Here is a 19,310-nt window from a genome sequence, read left to right as displayed (position 1 = left end):
ATTCTATCTATCTATCTATCTATCTATCTATCTATCTATCTATCTATCTATCTATCTATCTATCTATCTATCTATCTATCTATCTATCTTAGAAGTAGTAAAATATGCCTTTATTTTAAATAAGTGTAAATTTTCACACCCATACAGTCATACTTGAATGATTCAGTATGTAATTATACCCTTGGGTGAATTAATTAATATCTTGCCAAGTTGGTTGTGTAACTCTTCAACTTTGCATTTATTCAAATGCTTGCAGTGCAGAGATATGATTTCTGTTAAATGAACTATTTCAGGAACTGGTCAACTTTGATTACCAGGTGAAAGTTAAATCTAATTAGCTGCCTCTAAATGTTTAACTACACACGGTAACTGTGAATAAAAGTATCAATTGTCTTTGAAAAGCATGAATCCCGATAAAGTTAGCAAATTAATTTTCGCATTTTTTTTCTCTCTCTTGCATTTACTCCATAAACTCTCTTTATTATTATGAAATGTAAAAGAGTTCATTCCCAATGTTAATTCACATTTATTAACATTTGCAGTAGCCCAAGGCTAATTTCTTTCACATCCTGCCTACACTGACCATGGCTGCAGAGTTCAGATACAAAAACATGCTAGTTCCCATAACAACCCCATTTAAAATTCAATGGTATGTATGCCTGTGTCTGACCTTCATAGGCTTATCATCCAACTGTGAGGTTATTCAGTCTGCGAGCCAGATACGACAGCATGTACTCCTCATCTTGAAATCTGCATCGGCCAAAGTAAAGAACGGATTTTTCATCCAATCATATTAGTTATAAGAAACTTACTATGGCAAGTAGACATGTCTAATGAACTGTGAGCTACTAGACAGTGCCTGACTGGTTTCTCCCGGCCTTATAGTCTGCTACCACACAAACATTGAGCTGCATCTGACTGGTTGATTGCCTCTCAAGGACTGTCTGCTTCAAACCAAACTAACACGGGGAGCTGTTTGCAAACTTTTTCATGTAATCCAGTAAAATGTGCTTCTTAAAAAACATCTAAAACAAGAGTCATGCAGCTGCTGAATATGTTTTCCTATTTGGAAAATCTTTTGATGATCAGAGGTACGGGTTAAGGGAAACACTCCTGTATACAGTCACCTACCCCTCAACTTTATGCAGATGAGAAGTGGTCAACTTTCTGCCCTGTTGCTACCACATGACATTGAACAAACAGACATAATATGCGGAAACATGACGGATGCTGTGAACACAATCATAAAGACTGCACAGAGGCAAGAAATGAAGCTTAAGTGTTAAATGTTAAGTGAATAGTCACCCTTTAGTTTATAGTAATGAAAAGAAATTGCATTTCCCCTCACCTCAGCTTTATTTTTTATTGTTTTTAAGCTCACTTGAGGTCAAAAAACTGCATTGCTTTTGTTCAAACTCAGGAATCGTATTAGCAGTTAAAGGTCAGCTGTTTTCAGTGGAGACGCTCTGTTAAATCTAATTAACAGCACGAGAAAACAGGTGGAGGAAAACCTGCAACTATCTGGTGAGCAGAGCTGCAGCTAAAGAGCCACGTATCTCCCTCAGGGCTTGGTGGAGACTAAAGTAGAGCCAAAAGGAGAGTCAGTGCTTGCATTTATCGGATATTCAAAGACAACTTGTGTGAAAAAGGCTTTTGAATCCAGGATGTAAAAATGCCAACCTCGATCAAACGCTTGTCTGATGGACTTCTTGGACAGAAAGTCAACACATCATCATTTCGACCCATGAAGTCAGAGTTGTGAAAAAAAAAAAAGGTGGTAATGGAATATTTTAGTAACTGGCAGAGCGACTGCATTGTCGCTTTATCTGTGAATGGATGACCCTCAAGGAAAACTGAACTGAAACAATAAGCGGATTGGGGGAGGGTGTCGGCGATGGACTTCTTCTCTGATTAAAAACTACATCTGTAATTACCACACGATGGGGACAGGGTCTTCTGTTGAGTTGACGAGTGTTTTGTTTCAGAGTTAACATGCTCCAATTCACCTGTCCCCATGAGGCGCAGCATCCACTTCTCTGTTTTGCAGCCGGGCCTTTCAGCTACTGGAGTTGTCTGCTATGTGTCTAAACTGGAGTGGAAGCCTGCTCCTAATCATGGCAATCACTCATCTGAGAGAAACCTACACACACACACACACCCTCCCCCCAATCACTTCAAAACACAGCTATTTTTAAACTCCCATATATGTACAGTGTTTTCAGGCTATTGCGATTATCATTGATTTGTCTAAAATGACAGTGCTTGGAAGCTCAGAGAGATTCAAGGGGGCTCCCTTCAATTTCTACCAATGAGGGAGCAAATTATTACTGATTTCATATCAGCCGTGTTCTGCTGTCAGTCTGCAAATTCTTAGGACTTTGTGGCTGTGGAAGGAAAATCTGTGGTGCAAAGCTAAATTAGATTTGCCCATGATGTGTTTGACTGGCACCCATTATGCGCAATGGACAAGTGGGAGCTGCATGAATGGGTGTGGGAAACATTGCTTATATCTCAATTCTGCTACGCTTTTTCCCCCTGTTTTTGTGAAGCAGGTCCCCATTCATGGGTGATTAACAGGCAGATCAGGGAGGCGGGCAGTGTTGCTTGGTTGGCTTTGACTAATCTAACTGCTGCTGCCTGGCTTGAGAAATGGCTACAGGCTGGTATGGAGTATCCAGAAAAGCAAAGAAGAGAAACGCTGGAACTTTATTCTACTGTATAAAGTGCCATACTCACAGTGGAAACCCCTACACGCTGCCTGTTATGCAGTCAAATGAAAAAAAAAAAAATCCTACAAAGTGTGACTGACAACTCCACAGATTAAACTGATTATTGGATGTTGCTGGAGTAAAACCAAAGTCAACACCATGAGATGTGGGTCGTGAAATGTAAACAGCAGCTTAATCCAGATGACAGAGTCACAAATCACGAACCTGAGAACATTTATTTGATTATTTTTTACTTTCGAGTGAAGGCACCTATGGACGTTAACCATGCACTGTAATCATCATGCCAGCGAGACAGCGTGAACACGCAGTGACCAGATGGACTCGGATGTGTCACCATCAGGGATGAGTGGATGTCTTGCACTTCATTTTAAAAGAAAGGTGTCCGAATGTCCACACTCAAATAGGAAACATTGTTTGTGGCTTTTATTATTATATTCTTCTTTAAGAAGACAGATGATGTGGAAAGAAAGCTACGGGTCTAACACGCAAAAGCAGAAAGTGTGCATTTGGATTCATTAGAGATTAAAGCGTTTTTTGTTTTTACTAATATAGTTTGACATGGACGGAATTAAGTGACAGCTTGACCACTCTGTAATTTGTTTCTGAACAGCATCTCCATCTAGTGGGGGGCAGCCGTCACGCTCTCGCCGACTTGATTTCACTCTTCTCTCAGCACTCGCGAGGGTCTCATGAGCTCCACGTTCACCGTGCGCGAGGAGGGGGGTCGTGCGGGGAAAGCACCTGAAATACTTTCCTGTGATCTAAAATTGCTGTGCGTGACCGTGACGGGATCTCCGAAGTGTCAGTTGGCAGAAATGACTAATATTGAAAAGTCACAAATGAGAAAGAGAGAGAGAAAATATAACGTAACAAACTTGCAAGACTTCAACAGACAAAAAAAGAAGAAGAAAAAATGAAATCACGAAAGCCTTACTGTCGCCATCACACGAGTTTCTTTCACACAGCTCGGTGCCCTATTTCCAGACGGCTCCGTCTACCTGCGCTCCGAGCCCCTCCCTCCCCTCTACCACTCTCTCTCTCTCTCTCTCTCTCTCTCTCCCCCCCACCTCCACCACCTCCCTCCTCCTCGGAGTTTGTGTTGCACTCGTTGCAGTAGGAGGGTCCATGTGCACAGAATGACGTCGCTCTGACTGCAAGTCCGACTCGACTCCTTCGTTTGTTTTTAATTACTCTTCTTCTGTTTTTTTTCTTTTCTTTTCCAGAATCGTCAATGTTGGGAAAATTTTTTTTCTTACGGCCATAATGTGAGTGTGATTATCCGTCGCTGCCGTCCGACCCATCGCTGTCGTTTCGTCCTGTCAGGAGCAGCGGCTCGCTGTTGAGGATTACTAGTGATAATACGCAGTAGACTTCTCCGGTGTGTCTATCTGTCAAACTGGCAACAATGTATTGGAAAGAGTAGAGGGGTGAGGAGGTGGGGGGCGGAGAGCACGTTGGTTGATATTTATTGACTTTGCTTCTCTTTTTTTTGCGTTTTTCTTTTTCTGTCCTCTGGATTATCGCTGCCCAGCAACACAGCCACCTGACAACTCTGAATGTCGTAATTAAGGTAAGGACGGACGGAGCCCTGTGTTTTGACTGTACAGTTTTAATTCGAGGTGATAATGAAAGCAAGTCCCCCTCGCAGTTGGAGTCGGGAGAACTGGATACTTACGGACACTGGCCTTGGTGCTGTGGAGGAGAAAAATAATAACTTTTAACCGGGACCGTTAGCCTCTCCCCTCCGTGTCTGCTCTTTAATAAAAGTGGCCAAGAAGTTTATGCACTTTAGGAAATCGCCACCGTGATTTAGAGCAGCGTTCGTGGATTTAACGTACATGCGCTCACCTGTCTGCAGAGAGTGATATATAGGGCTGTCAAATTCTGTCTAAAAAGTGGCTTAAATAATTCATACTTTGATCGTAGTGGACGTAATCATTCAAAAGCAATACATGCGAGTTTTAAAGCAAAAAGAAAGAAAAAAAGGAGTAAAAAACGGAAACAATATAGCAGACGGACGGGCTTTTGGCTTCTTTTTTCATCTACTTTTTGTATTCTGCGCACACGCAAAATGCAGACTTGTGCATGTCCTGCAAAGGCAGAGCGATCGCGGCAGGACAACAAGGAGGGGAATTATGAGTCTGACAGCTGTTCGGGGTTTTTCCCCCTTTTTTTTTTTTTTTTTTCTTTTCAATTTTTTTGCCCTTTTGCCCGGGCCGGCTTTTTTTTTTTTTGCAGACAGCAACACTTTAACGCCGATATCTCGGCCGCTCGCTGCGAGCCCTTCGCGGACTTGCACCGTTGCATGCAAAATAAATAGCTTGAACATTAACTCCAAACCAGCCAGAAATCAATGCAATTTGTTGTGTTTTATCGTCCGATTGTTCCCAGTGATGTTGAATGGTTTTTAGCACACAGGGAAGCCGCTCCGGCTTCCTAAAACAACAGTTCAAGTTGTGTCGCAGCAATGTTGTGGCTGCATGAGCGATAACTATTGAGTGACAGCTTTCGGGCCAATCCATGAATGGGGCCTGATGAAGCTGCTGGATTTCTGGCCGAGCTGGCCAATAGAGACGCAGTAGAGGTGGGAATAAAAAGAAAAAAAGCCCAGGCGACGTCACATACAGATAAATTAACCCTTGTGGTCTGGGTTTCTTTAAGTTATCGCTGCATTCGCTGTAGTGCGCCGATAAGGGGTTTGAATCATGTGTGAGAGGGAAATACTGTACAGATTTATTTTGGACTTTATTAGATTTAACTTGTTTAAAAAAATATGAGACACTTTAATCTTAAAAAATGTTGCCCGTGTAAATAAAACAATCAAACAGGGGCTTCACACTCAGAAATCTTTCAGTTCCTCCACATTGTTTTTTTTTCTGCCTTGTTAGGTTTCACTTAAGTGCAACTTTTTATAAGCTATAAACAGGAGACTGATTAGATTTTAAAGGAAAATAAAATTGCATAATCCTTTAATATGTAACGTAATCTTACATAGTCTCTTTATCAGAAAGTAATACTCTTAAAAACCTTTGCCAACTATTGTAGCTCGACTGACCCTGTTTTTGTTTGTTTTTTGTCTGTTTGCCATGTTTACTAGGTAACTCAATGAGCCAGCAATGGAGACCAAAAGATACCAAAGTTTCTTTGATGGAAAGGACACAGAGAACAGATGGCCTCAGGTCCCTGGCACTATGGAGTACTGCTGCAGTACAGAGGATTCAAGTCTGACTGGCAGTGATATCCTGATGGACATAGTTAATGTCAACTGCCCTGCTGGAAGCCCGGCCACTGACTGCAAAGACAACAATACAAAAAAGCAGGAGCAGCCAATGCTGCAGCTCAGCCAGAACCAGCCATTTGTTCTCCCACACTTCAACAACTCACTCCTTGGTCATAAGCAGGAAATGGACTCCAAAGAGCTTTCCAAGACTGTGGCTGAGTCTATGGGCCTGTATATGAATGCTGCCAGGGAGGCAGATTTTGCTTTTAACCAGCAGGGAGCCAATACCAGCCCAGGAAAGCTGTATCCAGCATGTGGACGGCCTTTAGAGGAGAACCAATGTGGTCCCACAAAGAGCCCCAAATTGAAGCCATTTGGTTTCCAGCAGCCTAGCGCGACTCCCAGAGAATGCACCGCGGGGACCCCGGTTAGCTCAGCATCTATGCTGGCCTCTTCTCTGTCCTGCAGTCCCCAAACCTCCAGTGCCATTTCCAGCCCCGGAGGCAGCAACAATATGGTGTCGTCTACCACCAGTCCTCCTACGTGCTTTGCGCCTCTGTGCTCGTCTGTCAGTAGCCCTGTCAGCCAGACTTCGTGTGCTGCAACTCTAGCCAACATCAAGCGCAGGAATTCAGTCACATGTAGCCCTGTGGAGTCCAGCACCGTGGGCTCACCGCCACTCACCAGCCCGCTCAATGTCATGAGGTCTCCCATGTCCAGTCCTCAGAGCATGAGTAGTGTGAGATCCCCTCCATCCTGCAGCACTACATGTAACATTAGGTCCTCTGTCTCAAGCCCAACAGCTGGCAGCTGCTCTAGCAAAACCACCAACAACTGCAACACAGCAATGCCCTCCATCTCCAGTCCGGCCACAGCAGGCAACATGACTGCCAGCAGCCCACAGAACCCCTCCTCTGGTGGGTTTCCTGTGTCCAGTCCTGCTGACGGACTGGGTCTGGTGCAGAATGACACGAGCAGCCCGGAAGCAGGGCTGACCAGAGAAACGGACTTCAAGAATTTCGAGTTCCCTAAAGTAGAGATGGTAGATGGGGAGGTGTTCAATGTCGGCTTAGATCAGATGGGGATGGTTAAGTACATAAAGAACGAGCCTGGGACTGACTTCAGGAGCATGTGTTTAGGCAGCTCCAAATGTAACGCGAGCAACACGCCCTTTATCACGCAGATTAAGAGTGAGCCAAACAAAAGTGAGGGATGTATGAATCAACAGCCCTACGGTGAGCAGTCACCATCGATTGGCCTCTTCTCTGCGTCTGAGACCACTTATCTGTCCCTGAGGAATAACATTGATGAATACAGTCTTTCCGGTATCTTAGGACCCCCTGTCTCCTCTGTGAATGGGAACTATGAGTCTGATGTGTTCTCCAACAATGTCCTGTCTAAAGGGGTTAAGCAGGAAGCCACAGATGGCAGCTATTACCAAGAGAATAACAGCATGTCCACATCCGCCATTGTTGGAGTTAATTCCGGTGGACACTCATTCCATTACCAGATTGGAGCGCAAGGAACAATGTCTTTCACGCGGCACGATGTGAGGGACCAGACCAACCCTTTGTTGAATCTAATTTCACCCGTAACGGCGTTAATGGAGTCGTGGAAATCTCACCCGGGCATATCCCAGGGGTCTCTCGCAGCCAGAGGTGAAGGATATCCGGGTCAGAACTGCATCTCGGACGGCATGTCGAGGTAAGGAAGAAGAAGGTGTATTTAGGCAGTCTCTGTGTGTGCCTGTTTTGTGTAAATATCAAATCATGTTTGGGGTTTTTTTTCCCTTCAGTGTACCTGTATAATAGTATGCCACTCCAGAGTCTCCCATAGATGGAGAGCCAGTTTTTTGTTTAGTTTTTTTGTAATGGGACTCCTGTTGCACAGGGGATTTAGGGCGTTTGCTTTGAGAAGTGCAAAATAATAACAACAACAACAGGGCTTGGGAAAGGCAGCGGAATGCTGGCTGGGGGAACAGGAATTAAAGGATAGGGTCCAGGTCATTGTTGTAGCAGCATGTGACCACAACATCATCGTCTCTCTTCTTACAGGCCTGTGTTCTACTGTAAAACAGAGGCAAAGTTTGCTTCTTATCAGGGGCCTGTGTGTACGTACAATAACAAAATTTATTGGTCTGTTATCAGAAGTTCTAGCTGAGACCTTGTGTAATGCAAATATCTGCTTTTATGGGCCCTAGGCCTTTGGCAGCATTATAAATTATGAATGATTGATCACAGGCTTTGGTTGCCAAACTGATGAAATAAACAGTTGATTTTTGTGAGGGTGGTGGTGGAGGGGGTGGAACAAAACAAACAGGCCAAAGGGGGAAAAAAATCTTTAACAGCCGCCAATCTGACATAGTGGAACTTTGACACAGTTGTTGTGGTTCCAGTGTATTCTACTGTCCTGGCTGCATGTGAATGAGGTGAATTATCAGCACGATTAATAATAGTGAATGTCACAACCGTAGGCCATAAAACACACGGTTGTGTTGCTGAAAATACATTGCTATATTCGCCTAACAGTGACGGATGCTGATGTTTATTTACAGTAAATCAAAGAATGGTTTGTGGTATATGGAGAATTTGCACGTATTATAAATGTTTTTAAATAACAGAGAGTGCCTCCTAGTGCTTTATAAAATACACTTTGCTATAATCTATTTATGCTTGGGGATGTCATAAATTCACAGGTTTTATGAGCTCGAGCAAAGACGCACTAAACAAAACCATAAATGACTTCCTGCTTACTTGGATCGCTTTTGATAAAAGTCAGACGCTTGCTGTAAAATAAGTGCAGCACTGTGTCCGAGCCTCCGCTGGGATTTTGATGTACATTGCTTTGCTATGTTTGACTGATCATGCCAAGTCCAAGCTGAGCTCGGGCCGAGATGTTGCACAGAACCCCCGTAATGGACATGTATTAGATCAAAAGTTTTCTTGATTGAATTAATTAAAAAAAAAAAACAAACGAAAAAAAAAAACCCTCTGCAGATCTTTTTGATTTCTCGGCCGTTTTCTATCATTTTCTTCAGCTCAGTTACTATCGTTCAGATGGGAGGGAAATTATTTTAGAAAAAGCTGGCATAATAAAGTGCTTGATCACTGGATATTCAATTAGGTCATCACTAGAAGTATGATTTACTGCAGAATATAAATGTAATCTATAAAATTGCTACTGCTTCTAAGGGGTTGATTGTTCTGTTTAGAATTTACCTTAAAAAGAGAGGTGTCAAACACAAGGTGAGCGGGCCAGAACGGGCTCGTGAAAGGGTCCGCCGGAAGTGAAAATCGTGGAGAAGGAGAGCAGCATTTTTCAGTGCGCTTTGCACCAGGAAGTATTCTGTCTGCAGCTCGTTAAGATAGGCTCATGTTATGGGAGTGATTGTCTGGACTGTTAATTTAATCTGAGACAAAGATCTGAAACATCATCGTTTTTACAGCCTGCTTACTGACAAAGACGTTACCTTTAGCCAGCCATACGCCTTCAGGGGAAGGTGGTTAAGGCAAAGAGCCGTGCCGACGCTGGTGTTTTGTTTCTAATGAATGTAATGTGGAAAAACAGAAAAAAAGGTTGAAATTGCACTTAAATTTCTTAAGATTCCTTAAAATTCTGCTCATCTTCTGTTGTGTAAACGGAGGGTTCATTAAACATGAATAGTTAGTCAATGCACGCTGAAAGAAATATAACACTTACATGAAATTGGGCTGCATGTGGTCTGTGATCTACAATGGGTTTGACACCCCTGTATTAAAAGTTTATTTACTTATAATAACCATCATTCAGTGACACAAGATAACCTGATGAATTCCTTTTAACCTTGTTCACAAAAAATGTTTTTGTCTTGGTGTAATTTTTGTCCTTTTATGTGTTAAACATAGATAGCAAGCGCTCTGTGCTCTGTGCCTGCCCCTGTGTGTATCTGTGACAGTGTTTATTTCTCTTTCATCTAAAACATTTGGCCTGATTATCATATCAAAATTACACGCTTTCTCCCGTTTGACGCGCTTTTCAGCTTCATACGTACACACTTGTCTAGAAAGTAGATACTGCGTCTGCTTGTTTGTGCATGTGCTATAACAAGGCTTGCCGCTCTGAGGAGACTGATACAGCCCGGTTACCTTGGAGGCGACCCATATGGCAGGAGCCAAAGCGATGTTGACGGGATCACTGCCACCTTGGTCCTAATGAGATCCAGCTTAGCCCTAATGTCAGACAGGATGACAGTACGAGGTGGGCCACATGGCAGGCAGTCAGGCAGACGGGGAAGCAGACAGATGCAAATATACATGTGTACATACAATACATGCACGCACACACACGCACGCATACTGTATACATACACACACACACACACACACACATATATATATATATATATATATATATATATATATATGCATTAGGCAGAAGGCAAGACTGCGTTTTTTCTTCAGAGGTTACTGCCTTCTTTCAGTTTCCTGTTGTACTACTGGTGCTGCATTGATTGATACTTAGGCATAAACACAGGCTTAGTGTATCCTGCCTGAAATTTGAAAAAGCACTGCGGGAAAATCTGTGGTACCGTCCAGCTTTGGACTGACTGCATGGTACCCGGGCCCAATATTTCATAGGCAAAAATGTTACATAACCATTAAAAAGCACAACTAAAACTCTTTGATCCGCTGAAGCCTTGGATGACAGAGTGTTAAATCCCTTGGCTCTTTTTTTTCTCACTTTGGTTTCCTCTGTAAATGGTTTTAATTAAAAATGGCTGCTCATCTGAGCAGTCTGGATTACTTTGTGCAAAATGTTTTAACTTAGATTCAGAACAGAGGAGGAAGGGGGAAAAAGGAGTCCTGGAATATTTGTATTTGTGTGATGTTTAATTTAAACCTAATGCTAGGATAAAGTAGAATGGAATATTGCATGTTATTAGAAGCTTGAATGCAGAGATGTTCATTTAATATATGTGTTATAAATGTATCATTTCTGTATTTATTTGATTTTTTTGAGGAAAAAAAATTGTGCGCTGCAGTTTTGAAGATATATAAATATGGTAATGATCATAAAATGACCTACATTAGGGCTCTGGATTATGTTTGCTCACAGCCTAAATCTCCAAATCTCTTTTCACCCTATTTAGGGCATTTTTGTGTTGGTTTTCACAGCAATTTTTCACCACATAGAATTTCTCTAAAACTTGTCAGTGCTAACCTTATAATTTCATAATCCGACAACTCGAAGCCAACAATGCTTTTTTCAATTTAAATAAGCCCTTCCTGAAACTTGTAGCTTTCAGCCCAGCAACAGGAAAGTTGCCCAGCGCTGACAGACACTTTCATTTGTTTTAAACTCGCAGCCGGTTTCTATAGATTAAACGAGAGCACGTCGTGAAGAGGCACCGGATTCGAGCAAGGAGAAGGCTTCACGCTGGACTCTGGCCAACTCTCAATGTTCTGCAGAGGGATGAAAAGGCATACTCCTGAGAGCACGTTAATAAGGCTTTAATTGTATGTTCCTCCACTAAATTAATGGATGGAAATGATTTGATTAATTCAGACACTGCTGGATACTAATATCCAATTAAACCCCAACACCAGGCATGCACAGGGGCTCCCGGTGCATTATGGGTTCCTGACTGTGAAGCGGACAGCTGTTTCTTTGGGTTGTGAAAAAGGACGTTACAGGTGAAGGTGCTGGGGAATGGCTTCGGCTCTCACGTGTCTGCCCAGCAGACATAACAGTGTGGCAGAGATATTGTCTTTTGTTGCGCGCAAGCGTTTTAATTATATGCACTCTCATGTGTGCCGGTGAATATTTAATTATATTGTAGTAATTAAGTGAAGACTATGATCATTTAATTGTGCTGGATATCATTTAAACCACTTATTCTGGCAAACTTCAAGGAGCAAGTTCAGATTTCTGGAGTATTAGTGTTGCTCTTCTTCTGTTGTGTAATAAAATGTAATGAATGTCAGGCTGCTTTAGAAAAACTCTCTTAATCTTGAGTGTGTACGAGTTCTTGTTAGCTACGTCTCAAGTGCAGCCCTGATACTCATCGAGCGTGAGTGCTGTTTTATGCGCTCGTGAGCAAGATGAGATTTATCATATTTATATATGTATATATGCGTGTAACTAGCACATAATAGCATAGTAGAACTTTTTAACTAATACACTGGTTTTAGCTTTATGAGGATTGAAGACATCATGTTGTCATGCAGATTTTAGTTGTCACGTGTAGACAAAATCTATTAACAAATAAATAAAGAACGAACTAGATCTAAAACTACAACTAATGATGTCAAAATAATAGATATGTATATTTGTAGCATGTACCTACATATGTCTGGTGCTTTAGGAAGAGACTGGTGAAATGTTTCCCCGACACTGTGTAACCAGCTGTTAACAGCCCACTATAAAGGGGCTCTCAAAGGATGTTGGGAAAATGATACGCGCTATTTATTTAGAAGAAAATGAAGCTACATTACGTAAAACCAATTTAGTCAAAATGTGTTAGCCACAGCGCTGGCACGGCATACAGAATAATCCTTAAATAAAAAGACAGGTAGACAGCTTATCCTCTACAATCGAGTTACACGTGTTTTAAATGAAGTTAAATGCTGCACGTAAAATAAAGTAAAGTACAGTATGCTAAAATGCACAAGCACATCCGTGTACGGGGCTTTCTCTCTTCTTGGCTTCAGTGCAGCATTTAACTAAACCAGTCCTGCCGAGCACTCGTCACACTGAGCACAGAATAAAGTAAGGACAGTCTAAATAGGTTTAGATTTTCAGCCCGTGAATCGTATTGATAAAATAAAGCAGTGGGATACCGCGGCTTGTAGATGCAAAATGGATTTTCAGTATAATAAGATTTGTTAAGTCAAATCAAAATGTAGATCTCACAAATACAAATCAACACAGTGTTACTGCCTGAAACTTTTTGTGACCTCATCATACGTATTTAAATTTTTATCCCCTTTTATTTTGAATTGATGTAAAAACAGATGAATTGAAATGCATTAAAATAAAATAACATTAATGTCTAGAAAAAATGAAAAAAACAAAACGTTTGCAGAAACACACAAATTAATGAACACGCAGAGACCGCAAGGATCCAGTTCTTTCAGGTCTTTTCTGTCTTCTGGGGAGCCCAGCACTGGTTGGTGTGGGTGGATTGGAGGCTGTGTAAAGCAGAGTCGAGAGGCAGCATTCAAGGTATGAATAGTAAGAGCTGGTCCAAGTGGTGAATTCAGCTGTCTACAGTTCTTAAAGTCTAAAAATGTATCCTTAAAAGTGACGGTAAAAGCTCTCCGTGAGGCGTTTCGGCTCAGGAAAACCTGTAAAGAGCAGTGAAAATGTATTTTATGGAACTTAGGAGTTCGTACGACTATGAATGTACATATTTTTTGTATAGTAACCTGTGTTTGTGATGTTGTTGGCCTTTTCTCTGTGTAACAGTTAACCGTTTTATGGGCTTATGCTTGGAAGCAGTTTTGTTCTTTTCAAAACAGAATTTCAGCATTGCGGATATCCTCAGTTCAGTCAGATGTTCATGGTGTTGTTTAGCCAGTGTGTTCATTTAGGTTATAAGACAATGAGTGTAAGTTTTGAATAATCATCACTAAGCTTTTCCTGATTGATTAGGTATCACTCAAGCAATTGGATCACAATTATTTAGGCATTTTGAGGACATTAAATTATCACCAACTTGACTTGGCAGTAGTGTTTGCAATTTTAGTACCATCACAGCCAACTATTGCTGTGCTGCAGTTGCTCTCAGCTATTAACTGTCCCTGGTGTGGTCTTTCAGGCTGTGTGAACCATGTTTACAGCAGCAGCAGCAGCAGCAGCGGGCCACTCTTTTCCACAAAAAACTGATAGACCAACTGGTTTCTCAGGAGCAGTGAGCAGACACATAAAGTAATCCACATATCTCGTTGGGTGTGGCTGTATACCCAAACAGAGCTGAAAGGGCGTAAATGTTGAGATTTCTCATATCAAACAAAAGCTCATTTGTTTGATATGTCTGCATTTGCTGGATAATCTGGTAGTTTTTGCTAAGAGGTTCACCGCAACAACTTTATAAGGTGATAATATGTCGGTGTTATGTTTATGGCTTGTCGTGCTGCCCAAACTGTATTTATGGTGCTTTAAGGGGGAAGTAATGGTCACCATTAAAATGTAAAGAGGCATATTCTCACCTCTGTCAGCTCTACTTTCGCTTCTACGAGATTTGGTGTTGCAAGCATCTCTGTCCAACGCTCTGTTTCCATTACTTCCTTTACTGTTACTTCTCCAACACAGTAACGCTGAATTCATTTGCCGGAAGAGCAAAATTACATTAGCTAAGAGTTTAGCCATTTTCCTTGGCTATAAAGTAATCTTAAAAACAGCTCTAAATCGGGTATGGATGTGATCAGAATATCGCCCCTTATTTTAACAAGCATAGCCATGAGGATAAAGTGAAAGCCTGTTTTCTTTCCCAGCTTTTATGAATGGATATGTTTTTTACCTTGTGCTACCAGAGTGTAGGAGTAGATGCCTACAGTGGATGTAATCGTTTTAAAAGAACCCAGATGATACTGTTTAGCACAATGGTCGGATGCTTTTGTTGCACAGAAAAGAAATCATGTTAAAAGTTCCCACTCAGCCTCTCCCACACACAGCCATGAAGGCGCACACACACACATACAAGCACACAACGCTGTCGCCATGGTCGCCAACAGCAAGAACAACAGCACACATTCTAGGCCGGACTTGACACTCCAATAAAAGTGTGGTTACTGCTGGCCAAGGCTCCTGGGATTTCAATGCTTGTCTTGTCCTCACTTGAACTTCTTCCTGAAACACAGTCTGGTGACAGAGGGCCAGATTTCCACTAGGCCGGTCCTGTAGTTGGAGATCTACTCTCTATTACCTACCGCTGACATTCCCTTCTTTTGTTGAGGTTATTAACAAACTGCATAAAGGAGGTGGAAACTAAATACCGGAGCTGCAACAAAGCATAGTGCATGCTTCTGTGTGTTGCCCTGATTTCTGTGGCGTGCTGCTGTGTGAGGTGCTGTGGCCGTCTTTTGTGCACCAAGTACTTTGTTTACCTAGCATGCAAGAAGTCTCAATGATTTCTCACAAGTGCTCTTGAACATCTCCTGAGTCATGAGCCTTGTGGGTCAGTTTGGCGATTTAGTCATACACCGCAGCTAGAGGAAAATATGCGCATATTAAATCACAAATTATAGAGATTAACCGCTCATAAGAGCCTATTGCTATTGTCATAAATAAAGAAAGTACCTCTTGTTGATCTAAATGCAAGGTGATGTCTCTTTCACTGGCTGGATATTATTCATTCAGCGCTATAAAAACCAATTAGATCTATATTTCATTTTTGGTGGAGAGGATGCAGAGAGAATCCATTTCGATTCACTCTCTCAGCATATAATTGTGTTCCTCTTGTATCCTGATATATTTGACTAAGCAAACAAGGCATGCCTTTATCATTCATGTTTAATTAGAGCTTGCCCAAGTATTCGTGCCAGAGTGCTTACGTTTAAGCCTGGTGTTTGTCTTGTCACTTTCTCCATGGAAGGGATGCCATGAAGGAAGACACTTCCAAAAAATGTTAATTGTTCAGCTTGCTTGAAAGGTTCCCAAAGTAGGTCATGCATAGTTGGCTCAAATAAACCAAAGGAACTGCGTTTGTGTGTTGTTGTTGTTGTTGGTGAGGGGGGGGGGGCTTCTGGGCATTTTACATAACACTTTCATTCTTCCCTGAATAAAACACACACACACGAACATAGACACTCATACGAGGTGCATCCACTTTTACATCAGCAGAACCCGTGATTCAGAAAAGTGTGACTGTGACTTAAAACCATAACTTTGTCGATTTTACATTCACAAATACAGATGCGAAAAATCTGAGTAGGCAGCGAGCACTGATCGATTTCCTGAATCGAAAATTGTAACAAGTTGAACTTGAGCCTCTTCAGTGAGATATTAGTTTAGTCTTGTTTTCACTCTAGATTTATTTATATTTTACTGCTTAGGAGATGTTCTTGTAATTCTTTAGAAGTGGTCTTGAGCAGTAGTTCTCCAGGCTTTCTCAAGCCCTTTCAAAGTTTTCTGTGGATCCTTGTCCACTTTCTAATTCACTTTCAGTCCAATTCTTGTACCCGGACATTTTCAGTGGAATCATTTCAGCATCTATTGTACCTCAAGGGATGAACAGATCTTGTGTCTATACATAACAAGCAACTTAACAACGAACCAATTTTTAAATTGTATTTTAGGCTCTTTGTTCCCACCAGCGTTCCACAAAAACACAAGTTTGTTCCAGATTTTGTTGAATCTATGAAAAACACAATTTGACGGGCATAAAATTGTATTTGTGCACAAACAAGTTGATTTCCAAGACCCATTGGCTTCAAATTTGATGTATCTTGGCTGGGCATGCCTTGTGTCCTTAAAAATCTTGAGGAAACTGAACAAGTGGAAGACAAAAGGAAAGTTGGCAGGCCTAGAAAACAATCTACAGCAAGGGGGAGGAACTTCAGGTCTCGAGGGCTGGTGTCCTGCAGGTTTTAGATCTCACCTGGGCCAACATACCTGAATTAAATGAGTAGTTCATTACCAGGCCTCTGGAGAACTTCGGGGCATGTTTGGGAGGTCATTTAGTCATTTAAATTGGCTGTGTTGGATCAAGGACACATCTAAAACCTGCAGGACACCGGCCCTCAAGTTGCCCACCCCTGATCTACAGCATATAAACAGCTTGTGTAATTCCTGTCCTTAACAATAAAAAGTTCATCAAAAAACCTGATACATGACCCAAGAGATGAATATGCCCTTTCAGTTAATCCATATATCTTTCACTGAAGCATCATCAGAAATGGTCTCAGTGGAAGGACGCCTGTAAAGAAGCCATTCTTAAGAGAGGGCGGCGATGAAAGACTGAGGTACAACAGTGAGTCTCTACATTCATCTGTAAATGACAGTAGAGGCTCTGTAATGGTTTGGAGCTGCATTTCAGCCAGTGTTTTGGGGGATTTCGTCAAATTTTAGTGAATAATTATCCACAAAAAGTGCCATCAAATTTTGATCCACCATGCAAAGCCAACTGTAAAGTATTTTAATTGGCAACAGCTTCATTATTCAGCATGACAATGATCCCAAACACACTGCCAGTTCAGTAAAAGCATACCTGGATATAAAAACACACAGTCATGGACTGGTCTCCCCAGAACCTGGACAATAACGTGATCTAATCCATGTGGGATCATCTTGACGGAAAACAGAACAAAAGGCAGCCAAAATCCAAAGAATAGCTTTGAATCTCCTTCAAGAAGCCTGGAAACTAGCCCTGAAGACTACTTAAAGAAGTTAGAAGACAGCTTTCCTGAGAGAGTTCAGCCTGTACCGAATAAAGGTGGTGATACCAAATATTACATTACAAGGTTGTTAGAATTGTACACTCTGTTTTTGCCTTCGATACTGTTACTTCCTTCTATGTTTTCATATGTTTCAATAAGCACTGCAACTATTTCTCATTTCCTAGAAAAACATTTAAAAAATGAGAACTGGCTCAAGAGTTTATCAAAGTAACTTTAATAGCAAATAATATTAAATCATGTGAAGCACTGAACTATTTAACAAACTACTACCTATCTAGCAGTGTAGCTACTAGTAACTAGTCGTGTTCACACTTGTGAAGCTTTAAAATGGCTGCCATCATGACCTAGAAAAACATGTTTAGTGGGTACCCTGGGCTTCCTGCTTTGCTGTGGGATAAAAAACATTAAATGATTTGTGCGTGTCCTCTGTCAAGCATTTAGAAGAATCCATATGAGACGGTCCCACAAAACCCCTGTGATTGAGGATGGGGCAGCTTCCTGTGATACACTGACCCAGAAAGTAAAAGGAAGCTTCCGAGGATCAAGTGGCAGCTCAGAGAAAAGATACTATATTATAACTGAACCTGTTGCTAAAGAGAGAATTCACTAGTCTGCTGCTGCAAAGGGGTAAACATGTTTGTCAGGAAGTGTAATATGAGCCTGGTTTTCTGTAGAGGAGAGAAGAAAAGCCATAATTGAAGGGATATTAAAGGGTCAGCGTTCAAATTACAGACACACGAAAACAAAACAAAAACTTTTCTTTCTCTTTTTTTTTCATGACCTTGGGTTGTGTCTAGTCATGCAGAAAGTATTAGTTTCATTTGTCTAGGTATTGAATTAGTTTTCATTGTCATACCTGTCGACCTTCCTGTTTTGCCTATGTGTAACCTGTATTTTTTTTAACTTCTCCTCCACCATCCTCCCATATTTTCCCATATTTGTTTAAAAAACAGAAGAAAAATTTAAAAAGCCCAGCCCGTTTGATGTGTTTGTTACGACACATTTCGCTGTGGTGTAACAAGAAGAAAAAGCAGGGCGGCCCTGCAAACTTTCAGGCCTTTGTTTTCTGGCAGTATGGGTGTGAAGGCGGGTGCAGGAGAAAAAATGGTTATTATCTCTTCTAACTCACAATTTAGTAACAATTCTTGACTCAAGTCATAAAATGTATCCATTTAAATATCTATATTTTTGTACTTCTGGTGTTATTTCTGCCATTAAAAAATGTCATTATATTAGCATGAATACGTCTGAATGTTATAGTGAATCTCAAAACATATTTACTTACCTCCAGCAGTACTGAAATCTTCTTACTAGATAAAGCTGGTTGTTTATCTATCTTTTATTTTAATGAATAGTGGATGTTATAGTCACTAGAATGTGTTTGAATGCGGTTGAGTGTTTAGGAAAAACAATTAAGACACTGTTGATTTAGCATAAACTCCGCAGCTCTGGAAAATCCTCTGATCTTACTGTTCTCCTGGTAGATTTTACTGCACTGTACCTGGCATAGACAAACATGCCACTGTTCTGTGTCTGCATTTTTTTCTGCTTGCCTCCCTCTGACTTGGCTAGGACCGCCTGTTTCCCTGTAACAAAGTCAGTCTGGGGCTGTTTTGGGTTTCGACTGTTAAGCAGTAGCTTTCTTTTTTATTCACATTCTTGCTCAGCTGCTGGACCTTGGATAAAATGAAAGAAGCTGACTCACCACCATACCGTAATGTCGGACTATTAAGAGACGCAAAAGGGTGGAATGTCACATTCATAACTTAATTTTTTAGTTTGTCTGACCACATGCATACTTTCCAAAAGACTGATATCTACTTTATTGTGGTTAAAATGTGAGATTGGCATTAAGATAATAAAAGAGACACAGTGTAAGATTTGATGTAAAGCACGAGTCAGGTTATTGAGTTTATTCATTCCGACTAGTTGCCAACACTTGATCTCTCATGTAATATGCAGTGTTGGGTAAGTTACTTTAAA

General features: G+C 41.3%; 1 protein-coding gene across 1 annotated transcript in view; it reads left to right on the top strand.

Moving 5' to 3' along the window:
* The first annotated feature begins 3,828 nt into the window (after positions 1–3,828).
* Positions 3,829–19,310, top strand: part of nr3c2 (nuclear receptor subfamily 3, group C, member 2) — an 85,328-nt gene continuing 69,846 nt past the window's right edge. Inside the window, exons 1-2 of the mRNA XM_005726960.1 lie at positions 3,829–4,299; positions 5,827–7,653. Coding sequence (XP_005727017.1) covers positions 5,846–7,653 — 1,808 coding nt within the window. The 5' untranslated portion in view covers positions 3,829–4,299; positions 5,827–5,845. The remainder of the gene's footprint in view (positions 4,300–5,826; positions 7,654–19,310) is intronic.

The sequence above is a fragment of the Pundamilia nyererei genome, unplaced genomic scaffold (genome assembly GCF_000239375.1).
Source record: "Pundamilia nyererei isolate P.nyererei 1_Seehausen unplaced genomic scaffold, PunNye1.0 scaffold00022, whole genome shotgun sequence".
Classification (NCBI taxonomy): domain Eukaryota; kingdom Metazoa; phylum Chordata; class Actinopteri; order Cichliformes; family Cichlidae; genus Pundamilia; species Pundamilia nyererei.
This window is presented reverse-complemented; position numbering and strand designations above follow the sequence as displayed.